General features: G+C 40.6%; 1 protein-coding gene across 2 annotated transcripts in view; it reads left to right on the plus strand.

The window, feature by feature from the left end:
- The first annotated feature begins 1,110 nt into the window (after positions 1-1,110).
- map3k20.S (mitogen-activated protein kinase kinase kinase 20 S homeolog) overlaps positions 1,111-15,042 on the plus strand; it is an 87,654-nt gene continuing 73,722 nt past the window's right edge. Inside the window, exons 1-2 of one of the 2 annotated variants that reach the window (XM_041578931.1) lie at positions 1,111-1,340; positions 14,826-15,018. In XM_041578931.1, the coding sequence (XP_041434865.1) occupies positions 14,860-15,018 (159 nt within the window). In that variant the 5' untranslated portion in view covers positions 1,111-1,340; positions 14,826-14,859. The remainder of the gene's footprint in view (positions 1,341-14,825; positions 15,019-15,042) is intronic. The other variant, XM_018238868.2, reaches the window with a different exon arrangement.

Consider the following 15,042-nt stretch of genomic DNA (forward strand, 5'->3'; position numbering starts at 1 on the left):
CAAGTTCCAAAGGTCACAAAGTGCCGAGCACTAGTATACCCCAGACAGAAGTGCATTAGGAATGGGCACAATTTTTGCCCCTACCCCAGTGCTCTAGCACATGCCAAGGGCACAAGTCTTAGAATACAGCACCATGTGATCAACACATGTTGTGTAACGATAAACACGCAGTTAATTTCTGCTGGAGTGCCTTATTCTTGTATACTATATATAGTTATGTTATAAGCATACTCATTCCGGTTAGTTTAAAGCTACAAATTTGGATACCCATGCCAAAATGTCTTTTGGAAATGAGCTGTGCATGTAGGATAGCAGGCTCAATAGATAGTTTAATGCAGTAACACAGGGTTGTCTGATTAAAACCTGGACAAGTAGAAAACCTACCCCAGAGAGCTGTCCACCCTGAATGCAGAGCAGCTGAATGCAGGTGCAATGTTTTGCTGTTCATGCAAAGACTTGCACCCAAGGGAGAAAAACATGAGCTGATATGCAGGGTGCCCACTTTCTGCACCTTTCACATTGGTTGACCTATGCTTATTAAAGGTGTGGTTCACCTTTAATTAGTATGTTATAGATTGACCAATTCTAAGCAACATTCCAGTTGGTTTTTATTTATTTTTTATAGTTTTTTTTAATTATTGTCCTCCTTCTTCTGACTCTTTCCAGCTTTCAAATGGGCGGGGGGGTGACTGATCCCATCTAATAAGCAAATGCTCTGTAAGGCCACAAATGTTTTGCTATTGCTACTTTGTATTGCTCATTTTTCTATTCAGGCCTCTCCTATGCAAATTCCAGTATCTCATTCAAGTCAATGCATGGGTGCTAGGGTAATTTGCACCCTGGCAACCAGATTGCTGAACCTACGCCATACTAAAAGTGAACGTAAAGGTGAACAACCCCTTTAAAGAAGCCCTATAAAGTAGATCCTTAATTGGTATCCAGTACCTGCTCATTGGTTGCTCTTGGTAACTGCCGTGCACTTGTCACATGACAGCAACCACCAAGCATTTTATATACTCTCCCCAAATATTAATGAAGAACAATAACTAAAGTATGTGGCACGTCAGATGAGTTCAGCACATGCTCAGAGGTGTTGTGTCACGTGTGTGCATTAGTAGGTGACTCCTTTTATGGGAAAGGTGTAGTACCTGCAAACTCCCTGCAGGGGGTGTCAGAGCAGAGCACAGGAAGAATAGTAAATGACATAAGACCGGAAGAAAGTGTAGGGAACACGCTGTTTTCAGCAGTGACTTGTGCAGGAAAGTTTCTAATTGTCAGTGGGAGAAAGCTGCCTGTGCTGAGAGAGTTGCAAAAGGAGCCTGTCTGCAGCTTGAGATCAGGTAAGAGAGGGAGGGAGTGTGACTGGGCAGCACAGCACTCATGTGGGACACTGGGAGGCCACTGAGAGGGGCACAGAATTAAAAGGGCACAAGGGAGACTGGTGTGCGACTCAGGTAGAAGCATGCATGTGCCTGTCACTAGGGCTCAGCCATGGGGCGCAAAGGGAAGGTGAAAGAGAGGGAGCTGCTTCTGGAGTCAGGGAGCTGGGCATGCACTGGATGGGCAACGGGTGTGGGGGTGGATTTGGGCAGCAGGGTGTGGCTCAGACATGTTCTGGGAGGGAAATACAGTGCTGTACCCAGGGAGTTGCACAAGAAGTGCCACATTCATATTATAGGCTGGCATGGCTCCAGCAGGGACCTTAGGTTTCCCTCTTGCTACTTGTAACAAAGGTTCCTGGTAGCTGACCACTCCTCTCTTCCACGTATCTTTTATTATCTTCCACTTTGTCAGCTATTGACCTCCAATGGGTCCACAGGTTGGATTCCATGTTAAGAAACCCCGATGGAAGGTTGCTTTCCAGTCATCATAGTTGTTAAAGTATGTTTCAAAACAAAACCAAAATGTTTCCATTTGCAAAAAATCTTTGAGAGTTAGAGCACTTTGTACTGGACCCAGTTTTGCTGCAGTGACTGTTTCTGAAAATGTTGTTTTCCTAGTCTGACAACAATGACATCACTACTTACTGGGATATAAAATGCAGTATCAAGCACACGATTGGCAGGTTACACATGGGGTTGTATCTTTCTTCTTTCTGTGGATTGGTGGGCAGACTCTGTAATTAACAGAGAGCAGCCTATAAAAGTAGTGCTGTATAATTATATATACATGATATATTCACATGACACACATGCATAGTTTGTTTGCAGGTTGCCAACAAACTTTTACAAATATTTCAAGCATCCCCTAAAAGTGTCAGAATTTTCAACATTTATTTAATGAATGGGACTTGTGTTGAACATCTTTTTGCCTGTTGCTTTAACTAGGAAATATGTATTTTTTTTGTTATTTCTTGAACTAAACAGGAAAAAATTGGAAATTGAAAGTAAAGTTGCATTCTACTTTCTGTTCGTTCAAGCACAATCAAAGTAAATCAGCCATTCACTGAGAAGCCTTTGTATAATGAGCTGCTTTTCATCTAAAAACCTTACACGCTGCAGCTGGGGGGCTTCTCAGGGGACTGGTATAGTATGTGCCGTGCCTACAGCATATTAATCGTTATTTGTGTTGTGTGATGTCTTGGAACATGGAGCAATATGGCTGTATATTGTACAATCTCTGTTTATTCTGAATGAAAGTTGTCCGAGTGGTGAAAAAGTTCAGGAGTGGAGATAACTTCCTTGTCACTATTGGCCTTGTCTAGTGCAGAGAATGATGGAGACCAGAGAATCGGCAGCTCCGGTCAACACAAGCTCAACACTAGTCCTTCACTTGGCAGTACATCATGTGTATGGAAAGTCAAAATATCATGGTTTATTTACTTGAAAATTGTACTGTTCAGTGTCACATAAGAATTGTAAAATGTGTTTTCCTGTAAAACATTGACTGAAAATTGTGGGGCCCTGATACCAAGACTAAACTTTTTTTATAGACCTGGGCCTTGGTAAACAGAGGGACCTGTAGGGATCCAGACTGGTGTGCCGTTAAGAGAAGCATTTGGTTTGGGGCATATTAAGAATAGAGACGAAATTGACTGGTGGAAGTAACCTTTGTCTCTTAGGACATTATAGAAACACTTCACAGCAATTGTTGGCTGTGCAGCAGGCAAATGACTGCTGGTACCCAGTGTAGTTACTCAGTTGTGTTCACTGTTGGATCCTCAGATCAGAGGGGCTTTCAAACTGTTTACACCAAGGCCTTGGATGACTTTCAAAATCAATACCATTGAGGCCCAAACAGCACTACAGAAAATACATGGTTATGTAAAAAAAGGCACTACATTTTGCCCAGGAGCACTAACCCATAGCAATCAACCAGAAGGTAGCATTTAATGGCCACCTGTTTAAATGCAAATGTCCTATTGGTTGTTATGGGTTACTGCTCCTGGGCAAACTTAGTGCCTTTTCTTACATAACCCCCATGGTGTCTTCAAAAACTTCTGTCACTACTGCTGTTTTTACATAGACACTATAGAAAAATCCAGACTCATTTGGATCATCAGAATCTTTTGAGTAGAATGCTTAGGGAACTTTTGATATGCTCAGTGAAAATGTAAAAAGAGACAGGTGGAGCCTCATGTCGAGCTGGTAAGCAGTGAGAACAGGGAGCTCTGCACATCATAAGCCTGCAACCAGACTTACCTCCTCCAAATGGGATCGCGGACACCCAAACATCCTCTGAAAAATGGCAATGGGGAAAAATACACAGCGGGTGCGACTGGAGGCAGCCACAAGACTGGAGCAGTATGCGTGTATAGCTACACAACTCACCTGCAACTCTCCTCCTCCTGCAGAACAATAGAGCCAGGCAGAAACAGCTCCTAGAGCACAGGGTGCTGTAGCTCCTACAATGCAGGACGTCCTAAATGCAATTACCAGCTGCCAAACCACAATCACGCCAACGCTAACTGCCAAAATTGAGAAGGTCCAGGATGGAGTTATCATTGCTCAAACAGGATGTCCAAGTCATTAGAGAAAGGACTGGGGCCCTAGAGAAGCGTGTGAGTACCCTGTATGACCGCACTGCTCCATTACCAAATGAGATTACACAAACTGCTCAAACGAACAACATAACGCATGGAAGATATGGAGAATAGGCAAAGGTGATCAATTATCAGAGTGTTGGGTTTCCCTGAAAAGATTGAGGGGCTAAAGCTGAACTTTTCGCTGAGCAGTGGCTTAAGGACATGGTGGGTGCGGACATTTACTCACAACAATTTGTAGCTGAGAGGGCGCACAGGGTCCCCAAGTGACCCCTTCCACCTGGTGCCCCACCAAGACCATTCCTAATGTATGGGAATATAGCACTATAAGCAGCCAGGAAAAAGGGAGATATATACTTCCAGGGGACCTGGTGTCTTTGTATCCAGACTACTCAGCAGCACTCCAATGACAATGTAGCACCTTTAACGGGTTAAAAGACGCCTTTGGGACTTCGGTCTCAGCTATAACATGCTCTTTCCAGCCTAGCTACAAATAATAGAAGGTGGCAAAACACACATATTTGACCAGCCAGACAACGCTCAGCAATGGCTTGACGCACGCCCAAGATCTCCCCACAACAGCCCACCAAGGCAGCAAAACAGTCCAACATGCTCCCCACAATACGAGGAGTAATGTCAGCAAGAAAGACAATGTAACTAAGTCCTGGGCATCCATGATACTGCGACACTAGCCCCACCACTCATATGACCATAGGGGGAAGTATGATCAATATGGCCCTGGATAAGGGAAACTCCTGCACATGGTTATGACAATAAACATTGGGGCCCAGTGAACTTCCCTCCTTCACAAAATTTGGGATCGATAAAAATGGCACAAGCGGTGCATACCCCCTAGCATCAGAACAGACTATACCAGTAACACCTAACAGCCTGCAAAAGCTGAGTAGACACAAGTGATATACCAGTCAAAAGCCTTTAGTATTACGGATAAACTGGTTTATTTGATTATGTTGTGAGCTCTTACTCAGTTAACCTGTTTTGGGAATAATGTATCTCCAAATGTTTTGTCGGGGATACCAGGTGGGGGACAGTTGGGGTTGTTTTGTAAACCTTTATTTTTATCTCATTTCAACCTTCTTCTTTTCACATCTCTTGGATGGGCCGTCTCCACAAAATGTTTTAAGATGCAGTGTGGTAGTCACTGTTTTAAGCTGCATACGACTCTCACAGTATAATAGCAGGGACTAAACTCAGGATAATATCATGGAATGTACTGGGTCTGAAAGGTCAGTGGTATTAGATCACTTTAAAAAGCAGGGGGCAGATGGGATCTTACTGCAAGAGACACACCTGCTAGGCCAAAGGGTCAGAGCTCTAAAGAGACAATGGCTGGGCCCTATATTCCATGCAGAATACTCCTCTTATTCCTGGGGAGAATTGTTCAGAAAAACTGTTAAACCCAAAGTTGAAACGAATTCTCAAGGTGACAATTGCTACGTATGTCATGATATTGGACAATGTGTACTCTCCTCCCCCAGGTGACATAAAGCTGCTACAAATGCTATTTGGAAAGGTAGCTGGGATTGGGGAGCTGACATCCATTCCAAGATTGACCACTACAGGGCTAATATGAATGTACATTAAAAGTTACCTATAGGCCATGCTAATTGTTTTTTGATGAGAGGTTTGTGTATGTAAGTTATTGTTAGATGAAGTTTCTAAACCTGACTGTTTTGCCAACCTGACTGTCCCATCTCAGCCTGTCAGTTAAAGTTTCTAATGCTAACGGACTCCTAATGCACAAATATGGCAGCCTCCTAATAGGTGATCACAGGGAGTCAGACAGGTAATGTAAAAGCATTGGGCAAATACTTTATGGCAACATTATAAGAAGCATGCAAAGTCAGTTTTATGGTAGATGTAAAAAAGGTTCAATTTCTGGAATCAGTATCTCTTTAAGACTATGGATCTACTGAAGGGCTTAAAAGCCTACCGAAGTAGGAGATGCACAGACAGGGTGGTGCTGTGTGTACAAATGGAGATTCTTCAGAAAATAAGAATTAAGGGGTACACTCCCCAGATCAAGTATTACCCCAATTTTGAGTAACGAAGGATTGATTGACGCACTGACCCCTCCCCCCCACATCACATGCATGAACATATTGAGCAAGCCAGGGCATTTGATTATTATGTGCTTGCTTGTGTCCCAGCTTTCCATTTGTACTTTTCTTTAATAAAAACTCTTGTTTCCCCCATCTGGAGTGCAGGTTCTTTCGGGGACATTTTTTTACTTGATAGTTTCTCTTTAAAGTATTTTGAAACAGACCTGCAAGGGAGCATGCAAGGTTGATTTAGTGCAGAAGGGACACTCATATACTGCTTTCAATTGTGGTTACATTTACAAATAGCTTTATTTTAAATATTTGTAAAGTCTGGAAGATGCTTCTTTTTCTGCTGCAATAGATTTTCGTTGTAGCAACCCCATAGCATAACCATAGATTGTTTGAAATCCTCCAGATGGGCAGTGTGGATATATGAATATAGGTTGGATCCCAGCACACATTTAGTACGACTACAAAGCTATTGGGTTCCATTATAAATAAGGTGGCTTGGCCAAGCTCCCTGCTTATGTGACTATGCTAAGCTGTAACAGGGGGCTATGTAACTGGCAAGAACAACTTTTTCAAAGTTCTCTTTTCTTTTTTCTTAAATAGCACTTCTTGCATGTAAGCGGAGTGAATGATTAGGCATGTGATAAACTGCAGTGGGATTATGGTAACTGTTTCCCTTGGAATGTATACTCAGGGAAGTCTGCGAATGTGTCCCAGCAACGAGCCTGAAAGGCTTCTGGCATGAACCTGTAAATATGACTAAAAAAGGGATCCTCATGCGTTCATCTCCTTCCAGCTTTCTCTTCTTCTAAATGGATGTCTCTGAGCTTATGGGAGGGGTGCAGGCTTGGGAGAGAAACACAGGCTGGCTAGAGGGGTTAACTGAATATGCTTTAAAATGCAAATGTATTGAAAGACATTTTATTTTACAGAGCTCTACATGCAACATACTTATGCACTTATTAAAACTTCCGTATAATGAACTGAATTGTTTACAAAAAATATATTTTATTCTTGAAACTGCAATTGCTAGCACTAGTGTAATGGTACCTGCAGTAGGATTTAGAACAAAAGAAGACAAGATGTGCAAAATAAGAAATGTGCTACTCTGCTACAGCAAATTGTTCAGTCTTTGCTGGTGTGATTTTGGAGAGAGGCACACTGATGGGTGCCTTGCAACCAAACTTTTGTTCTCCTTTTAATATTGATAATAGGCTGGAGAATGCTGAGATTTGTAGTCCAGAAAGATTCAGGTGGATCAGTGCTACTGTGGTAGATGTTCATCTTCAATTACTAATATGGCATAATAACAAGGCGGTGCTTGTAAGAAGGGTTCTCATTGGATAATCCCTTACACCTGCTAGGCAGCCAAAAGAGTCAGTTTAAGTGAAGGTTTATATTCTATATATAGTGCCGTGAATAATAGAATCAACTGTGCTAGTATTAAAGACCATAGTGCCTGAATGGAAGATTCAACAATTCAGGTCAGCTCTTTGCTCTATTTTATACCATTGCAGGGCAGACCAGACCAGCACTAGAATATTCAAGAGAAGCCATGTAGAATAGTGAATAAATCAAAAACATATAACAACCAATTGGAATGTTACTCCTGCCTCTGTTTATTCCAGCATACAAATTACATTCTTAAAATTAAATTTCCTATTCCAGATTTTCCTTGGCAGTCTTATACCATACTGGCAGCTGTATTATGTGTAAAATGCCTGAAGCCTTAATCAGTTTCAGCATTGTATTGCGGCTGAAGAGCTGTAGACATTTTATCATCAGGAACTTGCATGTCCGGCACATTTATACAGCTTGTTAAATCAGTTCCGACCATTTGACTTACACCTCTCAGGCTGGAGACTATTACACTTTCAGAGGAAGGAAAGTGAACTATTTTGGGCGCTCAGTTGAATTATATTAAACCACTGACATTCTATGTATAAAATTGTCTTGGCAGCTACAGAACAGATGTGTATAAAGTTCACTTTTATTTTGTTAGTCATATTGCCTCATGGTTTGAGGGTACTTTACACAGGTTGGCCTTGAGATGTACAACATTAAGGTCTTGCTAAAAGTTAAATGTCAAATCCTCTGACTGACAGCCAATTCTAAGAGCCCGGAACTTGAAATCATAAGAATATTATCCTTCAGTGTTTAATATAAATGCATGATACCAGTTGTTTGACTTTGCTTACCCTTATTTCTGTCTTCATTAAAACAAAAATTAAAAAAGCCGCAATAAGTAATTGTGAAGTGTTAGCCTTGGGGAGCCCTGAAGGGACAGTAAACCCCTTATTCAACATACTTTCATACTTAACTAGTGCTCAACATACCTGTTGTTTTATTTAAAACAAAATAAGCAAAATATCTCAAACAGAGCAAATGGAGCTAGTTTTTAACTTCCTAATGCTTTTAGGCAGTTGTGAGAAGAGGAACCTGGCCTGCATAATGTATACCAAAACATATACAACTAAGGGATATAGTTTATATAGAGCTCATCTGTAGTTAAACTACTGTAACTCAGCTGTGTGTGTGTAATTTAGTAAATGTAAAAACAAAACAATTATGAGTTTGCTATATAAATAGAAAATATATGTTACACCCTCTTGGCAACCCCCCTGGTGCCAAGGTTGTACATTATTACCGACTTACAGGTCCTGAATCCCCTTTGCTAGGTGAAAGGGTACTGGGAATTCTTCTTCTCTGGCAGTGCCTCCACCTAATGGGATCCTGGAATACACCTGAGGATAGTCCCATTAGGAATAACATGAAACACACACTTTATTATATAAAAAAAACACAACTTTATATAAGGAAAGTGTAATTTAAAGGGGAAGTAAAACACATTTACATCACATCAAATATAACCCACTCCCATGGGAACCTATGGCAGTCCATTTCCTGGCCCTCCATGCCAGGCAAAGTCTCGCAACTTCTTTGGCAGTCCCTTTTCCCCAAAAAGCACAATAGGTCCCAAGTAGCAATAGCAGCCCAAAATACCTTTCCCTCTGGTTAGGTACTGGCTCCCTTGTGGCAGGCATCAACAACAGCCTGTGTCATAAACAGAAACCATCCTGGATCCTCTATTTTTCTATCCTCCTCATGGCACACCTTACCCTGGGGATTCACACAGATGGGGAGGCTCATCCAGAGCTGGAGCAGGCATCCACAGCTATGAATCCATTCCATGAAGCACATGCAGCTTGCTTGATCCTCCAGTCATAGCTCTCAGCACTGTATATAGCGTGAGCACACTGTTGCTGAATCCAAAGCAGAACTACAGCTTCCAGCACTATCCATAGCGCGAGCACTCAGATATCTTCCTCTGCAGAACTACAGCTCCCAGCACTATCCATAGCGCGAACACAAAAGATGTCCAGCAAAACTCCAAAACGGCATGGTTAAGCTTTCCAGGCTTTCGGAGTACCCTGCATCAGCCCACAGGGCTATCGAACTCCCTTTTAGCCCCTTACATCTTTGCATGAGTTCTGTCCACCTCCTACATGAAAGTGAAAGTAGGAATCCTCCAGCAGTAATGGCTGCGAGCATATGGCAATCTCCTTTTATATAGCACAGCAAAGACACCTTGTGGGATCAGCCATGCTGCACCAATCAGGAAACCCTGTATACACCATGAGGCTCCAAACGAAAAGGGGAACTTACCCCTCAGGGTCCCTACATATATTTTAAAAAGGTATAACAAATAGAGTGCTTTTTTGGCAGGTTCTAATTATTTTGCTTATACCTGGAAAAAAAAGTTTATGGGCATTTAGTGACTCTTTAAAACACCGTTGTAGGCTCATAATTTTCCTCAAGAATTTAGAGTACTTAAAAAAAGAGAATTCTTGTGAAAGCATAGTTGGTTAGTATGTCTCTAGTACATGTTTGACCCCTGGCAAGGGTCTCTGGACTGCTCTGCACTCTGCCCTAAGGGGTTCCGGTGAGGTGGTTGAAGCACACACATTTCTACAATTAGTATGTCTCTGTACAGACAGCGCAGGAATAGTGTCATCTAAATATCTCTATCAATGATAAGATTATTGAAATATGAGTGGACTGACCCAAAACCCTCAGGATGTTTACAGTAGGTTGGGCCATGAATGCAAGCTCCTGGTGTGGGTTAGGGCTGGTGGCTAGTGAAACTTCCAGCAGCAGGTCTCATCCTCTTTTGTGATGTAATAAGGCTGACCCTTCCATCTACTTTGGCTGATTCCAACCTTATTTGACTGAGGGGAGTCAGTTCAGGGGGAGAGTTATGAAATAGAAAAGTGTTTTGGGCTTTAGAAGTAACAGGCTCATTGATGTCATACAGGGTTGTGTTTATGTTGTCTGGCATTCATAGATAGAGCAAAGATTTCATCAAAACCAAAGCAAGAAAAAGTGCAAAGCTTTTTATGAGCTCAAATAATGAGAAACTGTAACTGTGCTTAAATCCACAACCATTGCATAAGTAAACTTTGCCTTTACAAGCAAAATGATCCCAAATGTTGTCTCCAAATGATGTCAGGAAAGAAAACGATGCCAGCCTTCTCTATGAACATTCTCTTTGATTTATCTTTATATCACCTCACAGGTCTAATCATGTCACGGCACAGTGAGCCAAAATATCCTTGAAGTCTTAGATTAATTAGAGTTAGAGTTAAACATGACTGCCATATAAAGTGATGTGAATCAGTGTAAAAATATTGAGAATGGAAACATTTTCTTTTTTACTTCCACAACACAGAACACAAGAGTTCTTGATAATCCACAGTCACTTTATAATTCTATTTTAGTCAATTAGGCTCGCTATAAAAAGAAATGCCTTGGTTCATTCTTACATTTTTATCTTTCTAAAATAGGAACTGCGCACATTCCATAGTCTCTCTGAAGTCAAACACCATTTTTTAATCAGTGATAATAAAGACATTGATGAAGCGGTTATTGTTTATTGATACCCTGTTGTCAGGAGATAACCTGCGTGCCCTTATACATTATTAATAATGTAAATGTGTAAGCAGCAGTGTAAATAGAATTCCGCATTATACTTGTCCAAATACCTTCCAATCCCACAGAATTATGCTGAGTAATACAATTACGAAATAGGAACACTTATTGCTAAATGCCAGCGATAAAAGAAGATCGTTTATAAATAATAAGGCTCATTTATGAACACAAGTGATATTTTGCAAGAACATAACCGCTATTAAGGGATTAGAAAAGCCAGATTCACTGGCAGACGGTGGTATAAATATGCATAATACATAAAAGTACATAAAAGTGTACATATAAAAAAAATAGGGCCAGGGAAATACCAACAGAGTGAGTGCCACCATTATATTTACCCTTTCCATAGTACAACTGAATTGCAACAACAACAAAGGGTCCAGGTGCACATGCCCCAGGACATACAGCATGAGGTGTGGTTCAGTAACAACCTAGTGGGGCAGGCACTCATAAAATCTGATGTAGTAGGCAAAGCCTTATGCACATCACTATGACAAAGTACAAAATATATAAGCACAAAATATATAAGGCTGTGTGCCCCTTCCTGAACCTGTCTTGCACCTACTGAATCTAATGCTAATGCCATAATGCTAAATCTGCTTATATACATCATGCGTATGCATTACACTTGAATCCTGGGGAATACACCGCATAATGGGTAAAAATTTGCTGCATTGTATTTTCATTTGGACATGGCGGTAGCTGACTTTTATTGGTGTCTGTGAGTTTACTTTGGTTGCAAATAAATGTGGGTATACCAGGCTTTGCAGGGTCAGACCCAGTAGCTGCTGGGGGTTTTGCCCATATCTTTAATAACGAGAAAAAAGCATTCAAATACAATATAAGTGTGTAAAACTTTATTTTTCTATATCATTCAACTCCATGCCTCCTTTTTCTTAGTGGGAACTACCAGTTCTTGGTCATTCTGTGAGACTTTCCTACAGCCTGCTATTATATGCCTCTCTTTAGGAAATCACACAGCACCATGACACTGAAGAAAACTACAGCCCAAATTGCCATTAACCATAGAAGCTAAAAGAGAACAGATAACCCAATTTCAATATCTTTATTTTGCCTTTAAAATTGTGTGAATATTAACATACATGTTAGTGTTTGCAAATATATATATAGGATCTCCCGTTCTCAAGCACAGCATCATAAGCAGGGATTTTCATGTATCTCTAGAATGGCTTTGTGCTGGCAGTTGTATTATTTTGCTTAATCTCCCACATAAAAAACACAAAATCATATCTGTTAATTTACATGTAATTATTGGCACTTGTGGCCCTGATTATGGTTGTGTAGGTGAACTCAGGGGCTGCACAATAAGCCCCATAGTGTTTGGTGGGGCTTTATGCAATATAGTACAGTTATTGGATCTGTTATCCAGAAAGCCAGTATCAAGAAAGCTCCGAATTATGGAAAGGCCATCTCCCATAGACTCCATTACTGTATATCCAAATAATCCAAGCTTTTTAAAATTCTTTATTTTTTCTCTGTAATAATAAAACAGTACCTTGAACTTGATCCAAACTAAGATATAATTAATCCTCATTGGAAGCAAAACCAGCCTATTGGGTTTATTTAATGTTTATATGATTTTCTAGACTTAAGGTATAAAGATCCAAATTACAAAAAGATCCCTTATCCGGAAAACTACAAGTCCTGAGCATTCTGGATAGCAGGTTCCTTACCTGTAGTATAAAGTAAATTTGATCTTGGTAAACCTGCAAACCTCTAGAAGCCCAGCACAAACAGTAGGGAGGATGTTTACCATTCCATGTTATCTTTTGATGTCAAAACAATTTGATTATAAGCTCTTTTAAACAGGGACATCTTCCGCTTGGGAACATACAAAGCATTCAGATGTAGTAAGAGGTCATCCAGTAGTAAAGCAGTAGCCAAAGGTGTTTTTATAAAAGTAAAAAAATCTTTATTAGGACATATGTAAGCCTGGCACGTTTCAGGCCTGACTCATGAGTAAATGCCCACCTCAAGCACAAAACTCTTACATATGTCCTAATAAAGATTTTTTTACTTTTATAAAAACACCTTAGGCTACTGCTTTACTACTGGATGACCTCTTACTACATCTTTGTATTTTCCCAAAACTTTGGCAATCCCTTGGACTGGGGGTTACCCTGGTAAGAGACCATCTTTCAATAATATTTTCGTGTTTTTTTTATTCTGTATTTTCTTTTTCTTAATTTTTTTATCTTTGACTTCTGTCAAAAAAAATGGAGCTACACACCAGTACTTGTATGATATCTTCCTCTTGTCTTTCTGAACCCTTGGCAATTGTGGTATTGTATTTCTTTTCTAGCTTTCCAGTACTCTGAATATATTGCAACAGGTCTTTCTTACATATAAGGCCCTTGAGGTTAGGCTGGTCTTTTAGTAAGGCGCATACCCGCTACCCTGCTATGCTCATAGTACCATTCTTGGAAATGTCTTCAACTCTCATAAAGAAGCCAAGGTCTATAACTTGTGTTGTGTTCTCACTGCGTAAACTTGCAAAGGCTAAAGAGGCTTCTTTCGAGAGGCCCTCAAGTTAGAACACTGTCTCTCAAGTGTCTCAATTTTGCTCGCTTGTGCTTGCACCTATGTATAGTCACTGGAGCTTATGCCCTAAACACCCTGGCGAGACCGCACATTTACTTAGGCTTATGGATATTTAGCTGTGGTGATTACAACATAGGAAACAGGCATGTTTCACATACCAGAACAGCTAGGCAAGCTGAGAGTTGAAAGATCACTTTGCAGTTGTCAGTAGTGACTTTAGATGTCCTGTCAGCAGGCTCACCCCTTGTGCATGTGCCTTGCTATTAGAGAGGTTTTGCAGTAATGTGATTCATTCCTCCAATTTGACTTATGCAATTCCCATTAAAACAGTTAACTTTGTTCCATGATTTATGTTAATACAATGTATTCTTTAGCAGAGCTGGAAATCCCCAGCAATCTTTCCACTTTGTCAAGTGTCAAATGGCATAAATTCTTGTCTAAATAACCAAACTTCTCAATGGTTGTGAGACTGCACCTCTGCTGCAGTATATTTACTCTTCCACTTTCGCTATCGAAAGAGAAAACGGTGGGTCCCTACTGGAAGAGTAACTGGGGACAGACACAGAGTAAAGCTAAGTACTAAATGTACGTCTTGGATTGATTTTAGTTGTATACATATGTATTAATAAATGATATTTCTCCAATCATTTCTCCAATCATATTTAACCTTCTCTGTACTTTGAATATAAAGAACTTTGGACCTTATTTTCTAAAGGGTTTTAAAAAGTGTAGGGTGCACATTTTTGGTGTTGTTATTTTCAGGCCCCCTTTGTTTTCCAGCCAAGAAGCAGATATGTTGTATGATATAAACACTGTGGGCATGTGACAGTACTACAGAGTCATTGGGGGCATTAGTAATTGGGCATTGCCACAGGAGTCGGACATGCAATAAAGATACTGTATAAGACACAGTGTAATGTTATAAAGGGTTTATTATGTTTGCTCCAGTTCAAATAAACCATGCCAACCATGTAAAAATATCTGATTAGTTACCATGGGATACCAGACCTGGAGCAAACTTGGTGTCTGCAATTACAAAACCCCTAAAGGTGGCACAAGTGCTAGTTTTGCAGGTTATCACTTACTAATGAGGGCTTTGCAGTGCCCCATTCGAAGCACCATTCCACTACACACATACCTGTACACTTGTCCATACGAGGAGCAGAAACATGTATAATGTTGTGTTGGACTGTATCTGATATGTCATTTTTGTTCTGCAGGTTGCACGTTGGAGCTGCCCACTGTCATTATGAGATGTTGTCCTTAACTGCTTCGTTTGTTCAAATTAAATTTGACGACCTGCAGTTCTTTGAAAATTGTGGTGGAGGAAGCTTTGGAAGTGTTTACCGTGCCAAATGGCTATCACAAGACAAGGAGGTGGCTGTGAAAAAGCTACTCAAAATAGAAAAAGAGGTAAGTGGTTTGTCCTTGAATTCC

The sequence above is a fragment of the Xenopus laevis genome, chromosome 9_10S (assembly GCF_017654675.1).
Source record: "Xenopus laevis strain J_2021 chromosome 9_10S, Xenopus_laevis_v10.1, whole genome shotgun sequence".
Taxonomy (NCBI): domain Eukaryota; kingdom Metazoa; phylum Chordata; class Amphibia; order Anura; family Pipidae; genus Xenopus; species Xenopus laevis.